Source organism: Heptranchias perlo, chromosome 2, assembly GCF_035084215.1.
Source record: "Heptranchias perlo isolate sHepPer1 chromosome 2, sHepPer1.hap1, whole genome shotgun sequence".
NCBI classification, from domain to species: Eukaryota; Metazoa; Chordata; class Chondrichthyes; order Hexanchiformes; family Hexanchidae; genus Heptranchias; species Heptranchias perlo.
In genome coordinates, this window is record NC_090326.1 from 144,551,561 (window position 1) to 144,571,565 (window position 20,005).

General features: G+C 40.8%; 1 protein-coding gene across 4 annotated transcripts in view; it reads right to left on the minus strand.

The window, feature by feature from the left end:
• The window catches only part of wdr37 (WD repeat domain 37), a 129,293-nt gene extending 109,651 nt beyond the window's left edge, over positions 1-19,642 (minus strand). For 2 of the 4 annotated variants that reach the window (XM_068007806.1, XM_068007790.1), the window contains exons 1-3: positions 19,541-19,642; positions 6,566-6,733; positions 4,103-4,153 (exon numbers count right to left, since the gene is read on the minus strand). In XM_068007806.1, coding sequence (XP_067863907.1) covers positions 4,103-4,153; positions 6,566-6,703 — 189 coding nt within the window. In that variant the 5' untranslated portion in view covers positions 6,704-6,733; positions 19,541-19,642. The remainder of the gene's footprint in view (positions 1-4,102; positions 4,154-6,565; positions 6,734-19,540) is intronic. The other 2 variants (XM_068007799.1, XM_068007811.1) reach the window with 2 other exon arrangements.
• Between the last annotated feature and the right edge of the window lie 363 nt (positions 19,643-20,005).

The window sequence follows — 20,005 nt, forward strand, 5'->3', positions numbered from 1 at the left end:
AGATGAAGGGTAATAAGGGCTTTTTCCAGTTTTCAGGTCTATACAAAGAATGAGTTAGGAACATCGAAACATAGAAAATAGGAGCAGGAGTAGGCCATTCGGCCCTTCGAGCCTGCTCCGCTATTCAATACGATCATGGCTGAGCCTCTATCTCAATACAATATTCCCGCTCTCTCCCCATATCCCTTGATGCCTTGTGTGTCTAGAAATCTATCCAGCTCCATCTTAAATATATTCAGTGACTTGGCCTCCACAGCCTTCTATGGCAGAGAATTCCACAGGTTCACCATCCTCTGAGTGAAGAAATTTCTCCTCATCTCAGTTCTAAATGGCATACCCCATATCCTGAGACTGTGACCCCTGGTTCTGGACTCCCCAGCCATCGGGAACACCCTCCCTGCATCTAGTCTATCTAGTCCTGTTAAAATTTTATATGTTTCAATGAGATCACCTCTCATTCTTCTAAACTTGAGTGAATACAGGCAGAGTTAACCCAATCTCTCCTCATACGTCAGTCCTGTCATCCCAGGAATCAGTCTGGTAAACCTTTGTTGCACTCCCTCCATGGCAAGGACATCCTTCCTCAGATAAGGAGACCAAAACTGCACACAATACTCCAAATGTCGTCTCACCAAGGCCCTGTATAACTGCATCCCTGCTCCTGTACTCAAATCCTCTTGCAAGGAAGGCCAACATACCATTCGCCCTCCTAACTGCTTGCTGCACCTGAATGCTCGCTTTCAGCGACTGGTGTACAAGGACACCCAGGTCTCACTGCACCTCCCTTTTTTCCAATCTACCACCATTCAGATAATAATCTGCCTTTCTGTTTTTACAACCAAAGTGGAGAACCTCACATTTATCCACGTTATACTGCATCTGCCATGTTCTTGCCCACTCACCCAACTTGTCTAAATCACATTGGAGCCTCTTTACATCCTCCTCACAGCTCACATTCCACCCCAGCTTTGTGTCATCTGCAAATTTGGAAATGTTACATTTAGCTCCCTCATCCAAATCATTGATATATATTGTGAATAGCTGGGGTCCAAGCACTGATCCCTGCAGTACCCGACTAGTCACTGCCTGCCACCCAGAAAAAGACCCGTTTATTCCTACTCTCTGTTTCCTGTCTGTCAACCAATTCTCAATCCATGCTAGTATATTTCCCCCAATCCCATGTGCTTTAATTTTGCACACTAACCTCTTGTATGGGACCTTATCAAAAGCCTTCTGAAAATCCAAATACACCACATCTACTGGATCTCCCCTATCTATTCTACTAGTTACATCCTCAAAAAATTCCAGTAGATTTGTTAAGCATGATTTCCCTTTCATAAACCCACGCTGACTTTGTCCAATCCCATTAATGCCCTCCAAGTGTTCTGTTATCACATCTTTTATAATAGACATTAAATAGCATTTTCCCCACTACTGATATTAGGCTAACTGGTCTGTAATTCCCTGTTTTTTCTCTCCCTCCTTTTTTAAATAGTGGGGTTACATTTGCCACCCTCCAATCTGTAGGAACTGTTCCAGAGTCTATAGAATTTTGGAAGATGATCACCAATGCATCCACTATTTCCGGAGCCACTTCCTTTAGTACTCTGGGATGTAGGTTATCAGGCCCTGGGGATTTGTCAGCCTTTCGCCCCATTAATTTCCCTAGCACTATTTTTTTTTACTAATACTGGTTTCCTTCAGTTCCTCCCTCTCACTAGACCTTTGGTTCCCTAACATTTCTGGCAGGTTATTTGTGCTCTCCTTTGTGAAGACAGAACCAAAGTATGTGTTTAATTGTTCTGCCATTTCTTTGTTCCCCATTATAATTTCCCCCATTTCTGACTGTAAGGGACCTACATTTGTCTTCACTAATCTTTTTCTCTTGACATATTTATAGAAGCTTTTACAGTCAGTTTATATGTTCCCTGCTAGTTTACTCCCATACTCTATTTTTCCCCTCTTAATCAATCTCTTTGTTCTCCTTTGCTGAATTCTAAACTGCTCCCTATCCTCAGGCTTGCCGCTTATTCTGGCAATTTTATATGTCTCCTCTTTGGATCTAATACTATCCCTAATTTCTTTTGTAAGCCACGGTTGAGCCCCCTTTCCTGTTTTATTTTTGCGCCAGACAGGAATTAATCATTTTTGTAATTCCTGCACACATTCTTTAAATATTCGCCATTGCCTATCCACCGTCATCCCTTTTAGTAAAGTTCCCCAATCTATCATGGCCAACTCGCACCTCATACTTTCGTAATTTCCTTTATTTAGATTCAGGACCCTAGTTTCGGATTCAACTACTTCACTCTCCATCTGAATGAGGAATTCTATCATGTTATGGTCGCTCTTCCCTAAGGAACCCCACACTAGATTGTCAATTAATCCTTTCTCATTGCACAATACCCAGTCTAGGATCGCCTGCTCTCTAGTTGGTTCCTCAACGTATTGGTCTAGTAAACCATCACGTACACACTCCAGGAATTCCCCCCCCACAGTATTATTGCTAATTTGGTTTGACCAATCTATATGTAGATTAAAGTCATCCATGATTATAGTTGTATCCTTATTGCATGCTTCTCTAATTTCCTGTTTAATTTAGGAGTAAGAGACTGCACTGAGTCTCCATTTCTGCACAGCAAAGATAACAGAAATCATAAAGACAGTGTAGGAACAGGAGGAACAAGAGAGGGAAGTTCAGAGAAGCAATAACCATATTGGTATCAACAAAACAGAGAAGAAATGTGTGACTGGAGAGAGTTGGGAGATGGATCACCTATAATACTAGGTTTTTCTTATATCCTGTCTAGGAGTGCAAAGATATCAGAAGGGCCTCTCCAGAGCAGTATTCAAGTCTTGGGAAGCCTTGGGTGTTATCGAAAATTTAGAGTTCTTGCGAGGAAAACACAATTTGGTACAAGAGTGCAAGTAGAAATAAAACTGAGCTCAGTCAGGTCGCCTGATTACAGATTTTAAAAGAAAGAACTCACACTTATAAAGCATCTTATCAGATCCTCAGGACGTCTCAAAGTACTTCACAGTCAATGAATTACTTTTTGAAGTATAATCTACCGTTACGCAAGTAAACATGGCAGCCAATTTGCACACAACCAGCAAATGAGAAAAATAACCAGATGATCTGTTTTGGATGATTTTGGTTGAGGGAAGAATGTTGGTCAGAACACCAGGAGAACTCCCTGCTCTTCAAAAAAGTACTATGAACAACCAGGCAGGGCCTCGGTTTAATGTCCTACACAAAAGAGAGCACCTCCAACAATGCAGAACTCCCTAAATACTGTGCTAAATTGTCAGTCTAGATTATGTGCTCAGGTCCTGGAGAGCTGCTTCAGCTCAGAACCTTCTGACTCACAAGCAAGGATGCTAGCAAATTCAGTGCACTATTTTGAGCTGAGAAAAAAAAAAACTACCTTTAGGGCAGCTTAAGGAGGTTTTATATGAAGGACCCACTGCACGTACGGTGTGACAGTAGCAATTTGAGATGCTGCTGGATGAGAAGCAGAAGAAGGACAGCCTATTTTGCAGAGCAAAGAAAGGTGTTACAGATTTAGTGGAAATGTACAAGCTGTTACTGAGAACTTGTAGTGCAATTGAGAGTCTATTATTGCCAAGCAGTGTAATTGCTTAATGTTTCATGACAGGATTATTGCTTAGTAACAAATGCAGGTCAAGGGTTTGATCAGTGGTAACCTGGCCTTTTTGTACTGTGTAAGAACAACAAGCAAAATGATCTCTATTCCCATAATTGTGGAATAAATTTATGTGAATCTACTATATTACCCAATGAACAGATCAGATCGAAAGCAACTTCAAAAATAACACTTCAAAACCACCATACATTACTGTAATCAACCAAGTTTAATACTTCACCCCTGCCACCCGTTCTCTTGGCTTCTTCCCATCCCAGATCAGCAACTAACAAAATACATATGGTCGTCAAAAACTAGGTTACTAAACATCAGGAGGAACGTTTGTATATTATGATCTTCACGAACGTCTGTCATTCATTTCAAGGAATTAAAAGAAAATTAAAACGTGCACACCACCACAGCTCTCTAGCCACGTTCAGTACATTTACACCAACCTCCACTGACTGCACACAGACTTCCTCACAGACAGCCGACATCATCGCTCCCTACAAATAGCAAGAAAACGAATGGCAATATTTTTACATTTAAAAAAAAATGTAAACAAAAGCTTGGGAGGGAATGAAAGGTTAAAATTCCATCAGAGGGCGGTGATAATACAGAACTGGTTTAAAATATCAAAATTCCCCAATTAGACTCAACTCACTCCTAAGTATTTATCACTTTCCAAATATACATTATGTACATATTAAGCTTTATTTAATGTTATGAGATCAGAAAGATACCATTTCATGCATAACATTTCTTAAAATTCCCACTGATATAATTTACTCCCATTAATTGTCCATTGTTTTTCCTGTTAAAATGACAATCTCTCATTTCTATCATAATATATAGATAAATTTAAGTGTACAGTTCTACCAGCTCTACCTCCGTTCTCACCATTAATAATGATAATTCTGCCACATATGCACACATATGCCCCTTTAAAAAATAAAGTTATAACCTACGCAAAAGATACCTCATCAGTCACCAAAAAGCAGGAAGTTTGACTTTCATGCACACTGACTGTTCCACATGCTGCCACCACTGTGCACAGACAGGGAATAGAAGATGAGAAGCAAGAGAAATGAGAGCAGAAAACTAGGAGCAGGAGAGAGGCGAGTGTTGCTGGAAGTCCAGAACAGATAGGAGGTTGGGACCGGGCTAGCAGCAGGTATGCACAATTTCCCAGAGTGAGCTACAGAACCAATCACCACAATGACTTATGTATAAAATGCTCAGAACACCCATTTTCAACCATCAAACAAAACCTAAATTGTAGTCCCGTAAATAGGGAACAATCACGCGTGTACAAGTCTGACCTGTGTCTTAATTTGTGCAATTACAAGTTTCCTTGTCAAAAAAGTTACATTTACTGAGAAAGCCTATATTAAATCTAGACTTAACAGGACTATACAACGTAACAAAATCTATTAAGTGGATTATACTCATTTCTACAACGTTATGAATTATCAAGTTTGGTTAGAATAAAAGATTTAATTAAGCCACTCCAAATATTTAACTATGAAGGTATATTTTTGTGCATGCTCACAAATTAAACATGTTGTGCCAAACTGTACTGTGTACAGTTTCAGTCTCCTCACCTAAGGAAGGATATACTTGCCTTAGAGGCAGTGCAACGAAGGTTCACTAGATTGATTCCTGGGATGAAAGGGTTATCCTATGAGGAGAGATTGAGTAGAATGGGCCAATACTCTCTGGAGTTTAGAAGAACGAGAGGTGATCTCATTGAAACATAAGATTCTGAGAGGGCTTGACAGGGTAGATGCCGAGAGGTTGTTTCCTCTGGCTGGAGAGTCCAGAACTAAGGGGCATAGTCTCAGGATAAGGGGTCGGCCATTTTTTTTTTATTCGTTCATGGGATGTGGGCGTCGCTGGCGAGGCCAGCATTTATTGCCCATCCCTAGGACTGAGATGAGGAGAAACTTCTTCACTCAGAGGGTTGTGAACCTTTGGAATTCTCTACCCCAGAGAGCTTTGGATGCTCAGTCGTTGAGTATATTCAAGAGTAGATCGATAGATTTTTGGACTGTAGGGGAATCAAGGGATATGGGAATCAGACGGGAAAGTGGAGTTGAGGTCAAAGATCAGCCATGATCTTATTGAATGGTGGGGTGGACTCGGGACTCCTGCTCCTATCTTATGTTCTTATGTTACTGTATATTGATACAATGTATATAATTTATATATAATTTGATGAAATTACAATTTTGCTTCATGTATAATTATATTTTCTCTGTGCAGTAACAGTAAATTGTGATATAGGGTAAGTATTTCTTCCATTCATTTATTGCAAATATATTTGTTTGTAATCACCATGAGATTGGTATTTATTTCACACTTCAACTTTTTCTTCATACTTCAGCGAGGATGCACATAACCCATTTAACACTTAACAGCAAAAGCACACAACAGCAAGATCACAGTGTTTAGCTTTTTAACCTTAAATATAGGTGGAGGCATTACACTCAAATTCTGCTGCAAAGTCACTCCATTAAGTTTCTGCATACTGCTTTATTTAACATACATCACTAACAAAAATGTCAGGAATAAAAACAGAAAACGTTGGGAATACACAGCAGTTTCAAGATCTAAGAAAAAAAACAAGTTAATGTTACAGGATTGCTTGAAAGGTTTCAACCCAAAATCTTAACCTGTTTCTTCCTCTTTTTAGATGGTTCCGTAATCTGCTGTGTATTTCCAGCATGTGCAGGCGAGAGTCGAGTCTGGCCAGTAACTAAATTCTTCCTTTTGGAACTAAACTAATTTTAGTTGTAAAAAAAAATGCATTTTTAATCAATCAACATAATAGCCAATGAGTTTAAAATCGGTCAGATCATGCCACGAATACCATCAAAATTTCCAAGTTACCAATAACCAGTATTAGTTTACAATACCTGTCCTTCCAGCATTTCGCGCTGTGATGCGACACGTTCCTGCTCAGAGCTGTTTGTCCTTCTAATAGAGAGAGTATGCGATTTACGTTTCTGTTTCACCTGCCGTGCAGCTGCACTGTTTCCACTTTCAATAGGCATCACTTCCTGGTGCTCTCTTCACCTGGTCTCCTACAAAGATTATTTTTTTAAGAACTTACTATATGTCACATATGCATCGATTTACAAATACCAACCACATACTTATTTTTAATTCACTGTAAACATCCCTCAATTAATCACACCATTTCACAAGGCAACCCAAAGCGCTTCACAGCCACTGAATTATTTTTTGATGTGTAATCACTGTTGTTATGCAGGCAAATGTGACCACCAATTTGCGTTCAACAAGATGCCACGAACAGCAATAAGATGAAATTAGAGGTGTTGACTGAGGGAAGAATGTTGGCCAGAAAACTTCCTGCTCTTAGCATCATAGAAAGGTTACAGCACAAATGGAGGCCATTCAGCCCATTAAGTCCATGCTGGCTCTCTGCAAGAGCAATCCAGCTGGTCCCACTCCCCCGTCCTATCCCCATAGCCCAGCAAATGTTTTCCCTTCAAGTACTTATCCAATTCCTTTCTGAAGGCCACAACTGAATCCGCCTCCACCAACCCCCCGGCAGCGCATTCCAGATCACAACCACTCGCTGTGTAAAACCTCATGTCGCCTTTGGTTCTTTTGCCAATCACCTTTTTCTTGACCTCTCCACCAATGGAAACAGTTTCTCTCTATCTACTCAGTCCAGATCCTTCATGATTTTGAACACCTCTATCAAATCTCCTCTCAACCTTCTCTGCTCGAAGGAGAACAACCCCAGCTTCTCCAGTCTATCTATGTGACCAAAATCCCTCTTCCCTGGAATCATTCTAGTAAATCTCTACTGCACCCTCTCTAAGGCCTTCACATCCTTCCTAAAGTGCGGTGCCCAGAACTGAACACAATACTCCAGTTGTGGCCGAACCAGTGTTTTATAAAGGTTCATCATAACCTCCTTGCTTTTGTACTCGATGCCTCCAATTATAAAGCCCAGGATCCCGTATGCTTTTTTAACCGCTTTCTCAACCTGCCCTGCCACCTTCAATGATTTGTGCACATCTACCCCCAGATCTCTCTGTTCCTGCACCCCTTTTAGAATTGTACCCTTTAGTTTATATGGCCTCTCCTCATTCTTCCTACCAAAATGTATCACTTCACACTTTTCTACATTGAATTTCATCTGCCACATGTCTGCCCATTCCACCAGCCTCTATGTCCTCTTGAAGACTATCACTATCCTCCTCACTGTTCATGACACTTCCAAGTTTTGTATCAACTGCAAATTTTGAAATTGTGCCCTGTACACCAAAGTCTGAGTCATTAATATATATCAAAAAAAGCAATGGCCCTAGTACCAATCCCTGGGGAACACCACTCCCTCCAGTCTGAAAAACAATCGTTCACCACTACTCTCTGTTTCCCATTATTTAGCCAATTTCATATCCATGCTGCCACTGCCCCTTTTGTTCCATGGGCTTCAACTTTGATGACAAGCCTATTACGCGGCACTTCATCAAACACCTTTTGGAAGTCCATCTACATCACTTCAACCACATTGCCCTCATCTCCCCTCTCTGTTATCTCATCAAAAAACTCTATCAAGTTGGCTAAATGATTTGTCTTTATCAAATCCGTGGTGGTTTTCTTTAATTAATCCACACTTGTCCAAGTGACTGTTAATTTTGTCCCGGATTATCATTTCTAAAAGTTTCCCCACTACCGAGGTTAAACTGACTGGTCTATAGATGCTGGGTTTATCCTTACACTCTTTTTTGAACAAGGGTGTAACATTTGCAATTCTTCAGTCCTCTGGCACCACCCCCGTATCCAAGGACGATTGGAATATTATGGCCAGTGCCTCCACAATTTCCACCCTTGCTTCTCTCAGCAACCTCGGGTGCATCCCATCCAGACCGGGTGACTTGTCTACTTTAACTACAGCCAGCCTTTCTAGTACCTCTTCTTTATCAATTTTTAGCCCATCCAGTATCTCAACTACATCTTCCTTTACTGAGACTCAGGCAGCATCTTCTTCCTGGGTAAAGATAGATACAAAGTACTCATTTAGTACCTCAGCCATGCTCTCTGCCTCTATGCTTCGATCTCCTTTTTGGTCCCTAATCAGTCCCACCCCTCCCCTTGCTACCTATTTACATGCCTATAGAAGACTTTTGGATTCCTTTTTATGTTAGCCGCCAGTCTATTCTCATACTCTCTTTGCCCCTCTTATTTCCTCTTTCGCTTCCCCTCTGAACTTTCTATATTCAGCCTCTTCTTCAAAAAATTGAAATGGGATCCTTCATGTTCACCTAAAAAGACAAACAGGGGCTTGGTGTAATGTCCCTTGTGAAGATGGCAACTTCAACACTGAAACACGTCATTAGTACTGCACTAAAATGTCAATCTAGATTACGTATTCAAATCAAGGCTGTGGATTCAAGTCCCACGCCTGGATTTGGTAAACTTAAAAATAAAGGGAATCGGCTGTATGATAAAATATACATAAAATTAACTAACTGACATCATTGTACTAGTTTTATGTACTAGCTGAGGAACAGAAACTGAACAAGTAAGAATAATAGCATAACAGAAAGAGACTGTATAAACATTTATCCAAGAATTTTTACCAGTTTATTGCATCATAGAGGTTACTCTATGAGCTGAAGACAGTAATACACACCAAAATGGTTTGAGACACATCCAAGTCCATGTTACTATATGCAATATAAACAACTTGAGTTTGTTGGGACAAATTTAGTCAATTTACAGTAAGCTTTAAAGTTAAATTAACGTTGACATAGTCCTAGTGTTGTCCCTTTTACCTCAAATAATATCCATTTTCTTTCTCCCCCAACCCCCAGAGAATCAGTTCTTGCTGAAGTACAGTTCCATTGGCACCGGCAGCCCTCTGACACAACACTGAAGTAGCCATTTTTTAATCTCAGCCCAGTGAGCTTTGACAGGCTATTCGACCATTGGAGGGGATGGGACACCACAGCTGAGTACGGTCCTGGCCACAACATCCACAGAAACACATTCCAGCAGGGTCACTGTTTGCAGTCAGAAGCAAGGCCCCAGATGATTTTTCCCTAGCTAAAAATACTGCATGCATATTTTTATGCAGATCTTCTTCCACTGTCAAAATTGCAAAATTGATGACTTATTTCTATGCAAAGCCCATGACAGTGATATCAGTTTTGTTACTTAAATGACAGTCATAGGAAAGCAGCTTTCCTACTTTCCAACAGGACATTGATATGGTACAGTACAATTTTAAAATCCTTAGAAATAGAGCATTCACATAACAGAATTTTTGCACTCAGATTCTACTTTCTAAACTTACAGTACTTTGACATCTGGTGTTTAGTGCAAAACAAAAATAGAAGAATGCTATCAAATTGCTAGCAGAGATTCCCAAGACAATAGCAATGGGAATAGAATAGCCTAACATCTGTTGTGGGGAAAATGCTGGAGTCTATAATTAAGGATAGGGTGACTGAACACCTCGAGAATTTTCAGTTAATCAGAGAGAGCCAGCATGGATTTGTGAAAGGTAGGTCGTGCCTGACAAACCTGATTGAATTTTTTGAAGAGGTGACTAAAGTAGTGGACAGGGGAATGTCAATGGATGTTATTTATATGGACTTCCAGAAGGCATTTGATAAGGTCCCACATAAGAAACTGTTAGCTAAGATAGAAGCCCATGGAATCGAGGGAAAAGTATGGACTTGGTTAGGAAGTTGGCTGAGCGAAAGGCGACAGAGAGTAGGGATAATGGGTAAGTACTCACATTGGCAGGATGTGACTAGTGGAGTCCCGCAGGGATCTGTCTTGGGGCCTCAATTATTCACAATATTTATTAACAACTTAGATGAAGGCATAGAAAGTCTCATATCTAAGTTTGCCGATGACACAAAGATTGGTGGCATTGTAAGCAGTGTAGATGAAAACATAAAATTACAAAGGGATATTGATAGATTAGGTGAATGGGCAAAACTGTGGCAAATGTGAGGTCATCCACTTTGGGTCAAAAAATGATAGAACAGGGTACTTTCCTTTTGAGTGTTTACCCAATTGTTGCCTTTGTCTTATTCTTTGTCCTGTCTTGCTTTTCTATTCCCAATATCCCTAAAATCCTAATGCTATCTGCCTTTACAGAGGTCTTGGGCATTGATATTGGCATAGCTAAGATATTTCCTTCATCGTTGAGGTATCCTTCATATAGTGCTGTGAAGTTTAAGGTGTTGCAGCGTATTGCAAAAGCTCTTGAATGTTCAAATGACATTCAGTGGAAAAATGTATTTAAAAAAAAACCCTCAAATTTGTTCAAACTGACGGTAGAAAATGATAAATTCTTCTAGGAAACATAGGAACAGGAGTAGGCCATTCAGCCCCTCATGCCTGCTCCGCCATTTGATAAGATCATGGCTGATCTGTGATCTAACTCCATATACCTGCCTTTGGCCCATATCCCTTAATACCTTTGATTGCCAAAAAGCTATCTATCTCACATTTAAATTTAGCAATTGAGCTAGTATCAATTGCCGTTTGCGGAAGAGAGTTCCAAACTTCTACCACCCTTTGTGTGTAGAAATGTTTTCTAATCTCGCTCCTGAAAGGTCTGGCTCTTATTTTTAGACTGTGCCCCCTACTCCTAAAATCCCCAACCAGCAGAAATAGTTTCTCTCCATCCACCCTATCTGTTCCCCTTAATATCTTATAAACTTCGATCAGATCACCCCTTAACCTTCGAAGCTCTAGACAATACAACCCCAATTTGTGTAATCTCTCCTCGTAACCTAACCCTTGAAGTCCGGGTATCATTCTCTGCACTCCCTCCAAGGCCAATATGTCCTTCCAAAGGTGCAGTGCCCAGAACTGCTCAAAGTACTCCAGGTGCGGTCTAACCAGGGTTTTGTATAGCTGCAGCATAACTTCTGCCCCCTTGTACTCTAGTCCTCTAGATATAAAGGCCAGCATTCCATTAGCCTTACTGATGATTTTCTGCACCTGTTCATGACACTTCAATGACAACTCAAAAGAAACTTGAAACGGGAACAATAAACAGGAGAGCAGGTAGGAGCAGAATCAGCTGAAAAGCAGATTCTGCCTGGGTGCTGATTGCTGGAATGGGTACAGAGGATGCATATGTTTCAACTGTGCCAACAGGGAGTTATAAACTATTACAAGCATTTAAGCTGATAAAACGCTTTACACAATATGCATCAACAAAAATCCCCAGATTGCTAATAATCCTGCAGCTACAAAAAATCCAATGCAAATGCAATGCCAAGAGATACTAGGATTTTTCAGCCCTAATATACACACCACATGGCACGTAAAGACAAACACCTCAGCTTAGTGAGCCCACTCTTTCAAAACAGAATATTTACAACTTGCATGGTCATGGATATTACAGCATTTTTAATCACTTGAAGGAAATAAGTAACCACAGATAAAACACAAATAGAAATGCTGATGTTTTGCTTTGACCAAAAAAGAATCATGTGAAATCCCCTAGGATAGCTTGTATTCATTATTTTACCCTGATCCACGGATAATATTCCCATATTCCCCCCATGACCACTACTATTTTGCTCCATGCATCAGAACTTAGTTACATTACCTTATAATCTCTTATTAGCAAGATTTTAGAACAGAGCTGTTTGGCACAATACTAAATATGTTGAGAAGTACAAAACATGCACACTATTTGGTGGAAGCAAAAAAAAACATTCTCTGGTCTCTCAAAGACAAGGATAAGTATTACATAGAATGTATAGCACAGAAACAGGCCATTCAACCCAACAGGTCCATGCCGGTGTTTATGCTCCACAAGAGCCTCCTCCCGCCCTTCTTCATCCAATGAAGGCCATTCAGCCTTTCCAGCTCATCCTTCCGTTGAAATCTATGATACCCACATTCTAACATCTAACTGTATCTTGACTGACTCCAGAGTTTTTGTCTCAATTATCTAATCCAGAAGACCATTCCTGTTTTAATCACTCTTTGGACAAAGAAGTCCTTCCTGACATCAGTCCTAAAGCTGCCTTTTACCAGTTTGTACCTATTATCTTCTTGTTCTGCTGTTGTGGTTTAACTTGAAACAGTGCTCAGGATTAAACTTCTGCGTCCCTTTATAATGTCTCCTCTCAGTTGCCTCCATCAAAGGCTGAGGAATCCAAGTTTTTCCAGTCTTCCTCAGAACTCAGTCCTCTAATACTGCGGATCTACCTTGGCCTTTCTCTGCACCATTTCTAGGGCTCGGTTGTTCCCTTTCTGCTTTGGTGACCAGAATTAAACACAGTATTCATGATGAAGTCTGACCCGATCACTATACAGCTTCACATGATGGGCTTGAACATGAACCTCACTGATTTAATGATAGTGTTGGGGATCTCGTGCTTTGAACTGAATCTTCAAAGCTGTGGGTGTTAATGAACTCGGAATGCACTATTAGAGACCCATAAGCATCAAAGATATGTTTGACAAATTAAGATTAAGGCTCTATTATAGCCCAAATACAAACAGCATTCATATCATATATATTTCATTACATGATGTAATTTTCCAGATGTTACAATTTTGAAATTGAATCAACCAGCATTACATTTTCAACATGTCTGTTCTTGTAAATGTAGTCACTCCCATATAAGGTGTGATCTACCTTTTATTAAAAAAAACAAATACACTTTCACTTTCAACTATTAAAATTAAGTATCAATCAGGTTTCTACTTCCTTAATTTTGTTACTTCTGTCCCTGAGAATTAGATTTTCAAGAGGCAGGTTAGAGGGAAAGGTCGGTCATGAAATAAGCAAGTACATTATAGTCATATTAATGGCCATATTCCATTGGTCTTACAAGATATGCCCTGTACAAATATACTGGTATAAACTTATCCTCAATCTTTGCTTGTCAAATTACAGCAAGTCACAACATGAATGACACAGACACAAAAACTTACTAATCCACCCAAGTCAAAGTTTAAACAAAAATCAAAGCAATTCAATATTGTTTCAATTCAGAATAGATATTTCAACAACTTGCAGCTCATCCCCCAAACTGTTAAAAGAATTACCTTTAGCAATTTGTTTTGACAAAGAACACAACAGCTTAAGCAAGCAGCTTGTGAAACATTCACAGTGCAAAAGTGTTTAATTCAGAGTATTAATTTTTTTTAAATTCATTCATGGGATGTGGGCATCGCTAGCAAGGCCAGCATTTATTGCCCATCCCTTATTGCCCTTGAGAAGATGGTGGTGAGCCAAATCAATAAGAGAGTCTAGATTTTTCTCTCGAGATCCTCAATAGATGCCCAATTGAAATACTGTACATGGCTTAAAGAAAGGTGAAGCTTTTCAGAGCATGCTCTTGAATTTGTATTGAACATGGAGCAGAAGAAAAGGAAGTGCCTAATGCTACCTTCCCAGCAAACTAGATTTGTGAGGTCCAACCCTCCAATTCTGGCCTCTTGCGCATCCCCAATTTTCATCAACTGCAGGAAGATATCAATGGACTGGTCAGATGGGCAGAAAAGTGGCAAATGGAGTTCAATCCGGAGAAGTGTGAGGTAGTGCATTTGGGGAGAGCAAACAAGGCAAGGGAATACACAATAAATGGGAGGATACTGAGAGGTGTAGAGGAAGTGAGGGACCTTGGAGTGCATATCCACAGATCCCTGAAGGTAGCAGGACAGGTAGATAAGGTGGTTAAGAAGGCATACGGAATGCTTTCCTTTATTAGTCGAGGCATAGAATATAAGAGCAGGGATGTTATGCTGGAACTGTAGAAAACACTAGTTAGGCCACAGCTTGAGTACTGCGCACAGTTCTGGTCACCACATTACAGGAAGGATGTAATTGCACAAGAGAGGGTGCAGAGGAGATTTACGAGGATGTTGCCAGGACTGGAGAATTTTAGCTATGATGAGATTGGATAGGCTGGGGTTGTTTTCCTTGGAACAGAGGAGGCTGAGGGGTGATTTGATTGAGGTGTACAAAATTATGAGAGGCCTAGATAGAGTGGATGGGAAGGACCTATTTCCCTTCGCGGAGGGGCCAATGACCAGTGGGCATAGATTTAAAGTGATTGGTAGAAGGATTAGAGCGGAAATTAGGAAAAGATTTTTCACCCAGAGGGTGGTGGGAGTCTGGAGCTCACTGCCTCAGACGGTGGCAGAGGCAGAAACCCTCAACTCATTTAAAAAACACCTGGATATGCACCTGAAGAGCCGTGACCTGCAGGGCTACGGACCAAATGTGGGAAAGTGGGATTAGGCTGGGTGGCTCATTTCTCAGCCGGCGCGGACACAATGGGCCGAATGGCCTCCTTCTGTGCCGTAAATTTTCTATGATTCTATGAAAAAGCAAGGGACCCCACTGTAAACAACCTCCCAGACGCAAAAACACCCGTCGACCTTTACCCTTTGCTTCCTGACACTGAGCCAATTTTGGATCCAACTAGCCACTTTCCCTTGGATCCCATGGCCTTTACTTTTCTGACCAGTCTGTCATATGGGACCTTGTCAAAAGCCTTGCTAAAATCCATGTACACCACATCAAACGCATTACCCTCATCGACCCTCCTTGTTACCTGCTCAAAAAATGCAATCATGTTAGTCAGACATGATCTTCCCTTTACAAATCCATGCTGACTGTCCTTGATTAACCCATGCCTTTCTAAATGATGATTTATGCTGTCCCTCAGAATCAATTCCAATAATTTGCCCACCACCGAGATTAGACTGATTGGCCTATAATTACTCGATCTATCTCTTTCTCCCTTTTTAAACAACAGTACAATGTTAGCAGTCCTCCAATCCTCCAGCACAACACCTGTAGCCAGGGAGGATTGGAAAATGATGGTCAGAGCCTCCACCATTTCCTCCCTTGCTTCTCTTAACAGCCTGGGATACATTTCATGTGGACCTGGTGATTTATCTACTTTCAAAGATGCTAATCCCCTTAATACTTCTTCTCTCACTATGTTTATCCCATCCAATATTTCACACTCCTCCTCCTTAACTACAATCTCTGCATCGTACCCCTCTTTTGTGAAGACAGATGCAAAGTATTCATTACGAACCATACCCATATCTTCCGCCTGCACACATAGTTTACCTTTTTGGTCTCTAATAGGCCCTACTCTTTCCTTAGTTATCCTCTTGCTCTTTATGTATTTATAAAACATATTTTGGTTTTCCTTAATTTTACTTGCCAGTATTTTTTCATGCCCTCTCTTTGCTTTCCTAATTTCCTTTTTAATTTCACCCCTGCACTTTCTATACTCCTCTAGGCTTTCTGCAGTGTTGAGCTCTCGGTGTCTGACATAAGCTTCCCTTTTTTGCCTTATCTTACCCTGTCTGCTCATTGTCATCCAGGGGGATCTAGATTTGGCCCCTTGAATCCCTCCCACTGCTCTGACACTGATTTACCTTCAAGTAGCTGTTTCCAGTCTACTTTTGTTAAATCACTTCTCAGCTTAGTAAAATTGACCTTTTCCCAATGTAGAACCTAGCACTTCTCACGGTCGTAGCTTCTATTCACACAACAACTCAGCTGGCCACAAGATTTTGAAATCTTGAAAAATAACCTAACACGCACAATCAAGATTGAATCAAGCAAAGTCAGAAAAGCTTGCCTCTGCATCGTTCAGTTAAATCTCACACTGTGGTAAAGTAAGGAGCCATTATCAACATATTAAACAATGGGAATGGAGGTTAAAGAATCTTAAGTTGACCAACTCCTGTCACGTTATAAAAATATCAAAAGTGGCAGGAGTAACTGACCATTGTTATCATATGTGTCTTAAACTGCATGTTACAGCAGTTGCATGATGAGAGATTATTTAATTTGTGTAATAGCGTTGGACATGTTTTCAACTCTAATTAAATCAGTGACCTTGAACGGAAATCAACTCACTGGTATGTTGTTTAAATGCTCTGTGCAATGTTGGACATGCCATTTCCAAAAATATATTGATACATTAGACAGCATTCAGAAAAGAGTAGCTAAAGGCAATTTTATATTGATATTAAAATGACAGGAAAGTAATGCTCAAGCAGAAATCCACAACTGTCAAGTACTGTTCTCCCTTCAAATTACCAGTGTGCTGACAATCCCTTGTAGGGACAACAGGAAGCAGCCCCACATTTTCTGCACTTCCTCTCTTTGGACCTGGGAAACATCAGGTTCTGGATGTTGTCAAAGATGTGCAGTTTGTCTCCCATATATTACAAGAGTGCTGCACAACTGCAATCAATGGCACACTATTGCTACAAATAACTGAACTGAAATTTCCTTGTTGTTACAGAAAGATTGAGGGGTGACACAATTTAGATCTTTAAAAAAATTATGAAAGGGATAGATAATGTGGACATTAGTAGAGTATCTTAAAACTGCAATCACAGAACATCAGCAAACACCCTCCCTCACAGAGCACTTGATTCTGTGTCAATTCACTTTTTTGAAAAGCTGCATGGAGAGAGATAGTCAAAGTAAGAATAATTAAAGACAAAGATGATTAACTACTACATGGAACATGACAAATCGTTTGCTGCTGGGAATGCTTGTGAAATGCAGATGGTCATAGTTGTTAATTTGGGTTAAAATGTTGGACTCACATTTGGGATTTTTGCTCAATTAGCTGGGAAGAAATTTAAGAAAGTTGGTTTACCATGGTTTATCTGTGGCTGGTTCCCAAACAGAGGAGATTGAGTCCCATGATAAATTATGCATGGTCTATGAAGGAAATTGATTTTATTGGCTGCATGGCCTTGTTTCACATTTTTAAAAACATATTTTTTCTGCATGCACAGAAAATAAATCAAAAGCAACTGCTGTGTTGTCCTGTTCTCTTTTTAAAAGTTTTTTTTTAAAACATAAGCAGCACAGCACAGCAGGAATGCGCAGCGTTGTCACCAGACTCACTTTACATGTTGGTACCAGTATTCTTCAGGGCAAAAGATACACCTTTAAATAACCTTTAATTTGTGCAATATACTCAGCTATGAAGAGAGACTGGGAAGATTGGGTTTGTTTTCCTTGGAGCAGAGGAGGCTGAGGGGGGACATGATTGAGGTGTACAAAATTATGAGGGGCACAGATAGGATGGATACTGAGGAGCTTTTTCCCTTCGTTGAGGGTACTATAACAAGGGGACATAGATTCAAGGTAAAAGGCGGGAGGTTTAGAGGGGATTTGAGAAAGAACTTTTTCACCCAGAGGGTGGTTGGAGTCTGGAACTCACTGCCTGAAAGGGTTGTGGAGGCAGGAACCCTCACAACATTCAAGAAGCATTTGGATGAGCACTTGAAATGCCATAGCATACAAGGCTACGGACCAAATGCTGGAATATGGGATTAGAGTAGACAGGGCTGATGGCCGGCACGGACACGATGGGCCGAAGGGCCTCTATCCGTGCTGTATAACTCTATGACTCTATGAATCTATGACTCTATGACTTCTGATAATACTCAATTACAAATTTCAAATTTCACCCATCACCCCCACCAGTGACCAGCTATCCAATTTTGGACATGGCAGTCATAATTGCTACATTTGAAAAACAGACAAAAAAAAAATCTTTTTCAATAGTGGCTTTTGAGAAGAAGCTATGTATATGCACAAAACAGTCTTGTCATACACTTGCAAATACAAAAATGAGCCCATTTTGCATTTGCAGGTTATTTTGTACATGCACAAATAGTTCCTATTTCACATGTGCGCACCCTTTTTTAGATGCATAGTGCCATTCTGAGTAAATGGTAGTCAGCCTACTAGTAACAGAATTATATCCATCAACACTTTACTCAAATATTATACAGCTCAAAATATTCAAAGGGAGAAAAATCTATAGTTGCATTGTTGATGCTGGGCAATTTTCCACAGTTCAAGTGTCTCCACTCGGAAGACTGAAAAGGTATGTCTGGGGTCAAGCTCACAATAAAGCTGAAAGTTTATATAGATATGAGTCCTAGACATGCTAAAATCATCATATTCAGCAGCTTGACAAGTACCATCTCCAATTCATGATACCTTTTATGTGCATTTAAAGGCAGGACAAAATTACTAACTGCAATTACCAACTGTGATATCCTTGAATGCACCAAGACCATCCGCATTGTGATGATGCTAACAAAAGCACAGCTATGCTGATCAGGGCATGTCAACTAGGTGCAAGATGCAAGAATGCCAAAAAGTATTCTGTGTAGCAAACTGGAAGAGGGCAAGCAAAGGCAGGATGATCAGAAAATCAGATACGAGGGCAAGCTCAAACTGTATAATAGTGTCAACAGCAAGGAACACCTCACTGACGATTGCAGGAGCTGGCGAACAGCAATGTCAATCGTTCTGAGAATCAAGACAGTGACCTGAGGGAGAAGTGGCAAGAGGGGGAAAAAGTGAACAGCAACTTGTCAAACATGCAGAAGGGCTCGGCTCTCTCATAAGCAGCCTTAAAATTCAGCACAGTCATCAAAACAAAAAAAACACAACAGGTCTATCAACATCTGCAAAGAGAACAGACTGGTTAATGTTCCAGGTGTAAGACCCTCCCTCACAACCAAAAAAAAACATTAAACTTGTTGTATGACCACCCGACCTTGAAATTATTCCAATGCTGAATGCACGAAATATAAATAAAAATTGCAACGGTCTTCCTCTCTACCGGCTCCACCCAACAAACCCGAAGATTTTGATAAATACAAGGAGCTGCTTGACCCTCTCCCCCTGACGGCCGCCATCGGAGCTCTTTAAACGGTGCAGAGCCGACACTTAAACGAAGCTGTTTTCAGGCTGGCCGCCCCTTTGTGGACCCGGACCCGGACCCCCACCTCCCCACCTCTCTCCTCCCTTTTTCTCATTAACCAGCGGTTCTGTAATTTTCTCCATTTCTCACCTCCCTTCAAAACGACATCTTGCAAAACTCATCCGGGCTCCGTCACTGCGAAAGGTGAAAGGGCGGCAGAGACTCGCGCCCGTCTGCGCAAGCGCAGGAGATCAATTCCCAAGCAGCCGTGTCTGTTCATGTTCTTCCCCACTGGCTCCAGACTGCTGCACCTCTTACACATTCGTTTCACTTCATTCATTCATTCATTCATTGCAACCGCACACTTCCGATCAGTCGGTTATTTTTAGCTTTGTAAAATGTTTGCATGCTCTAATGAGGATGAATTTTTTAATTAATTCTTAGGATGTATGTGTCACTGGCAACGATGGCATTTATTGCCCATCCCTGGTTGCCCATTGAGAAGGTGGAGGTGGGCCGCCTCCTTGAACTGCTGCAGTCCTTGTAGTGAAGGTGCTGTGCACTGAAACAATACATGCTGCCCCTGGTATTCCTACCTGCAAATGCCCATGAGAA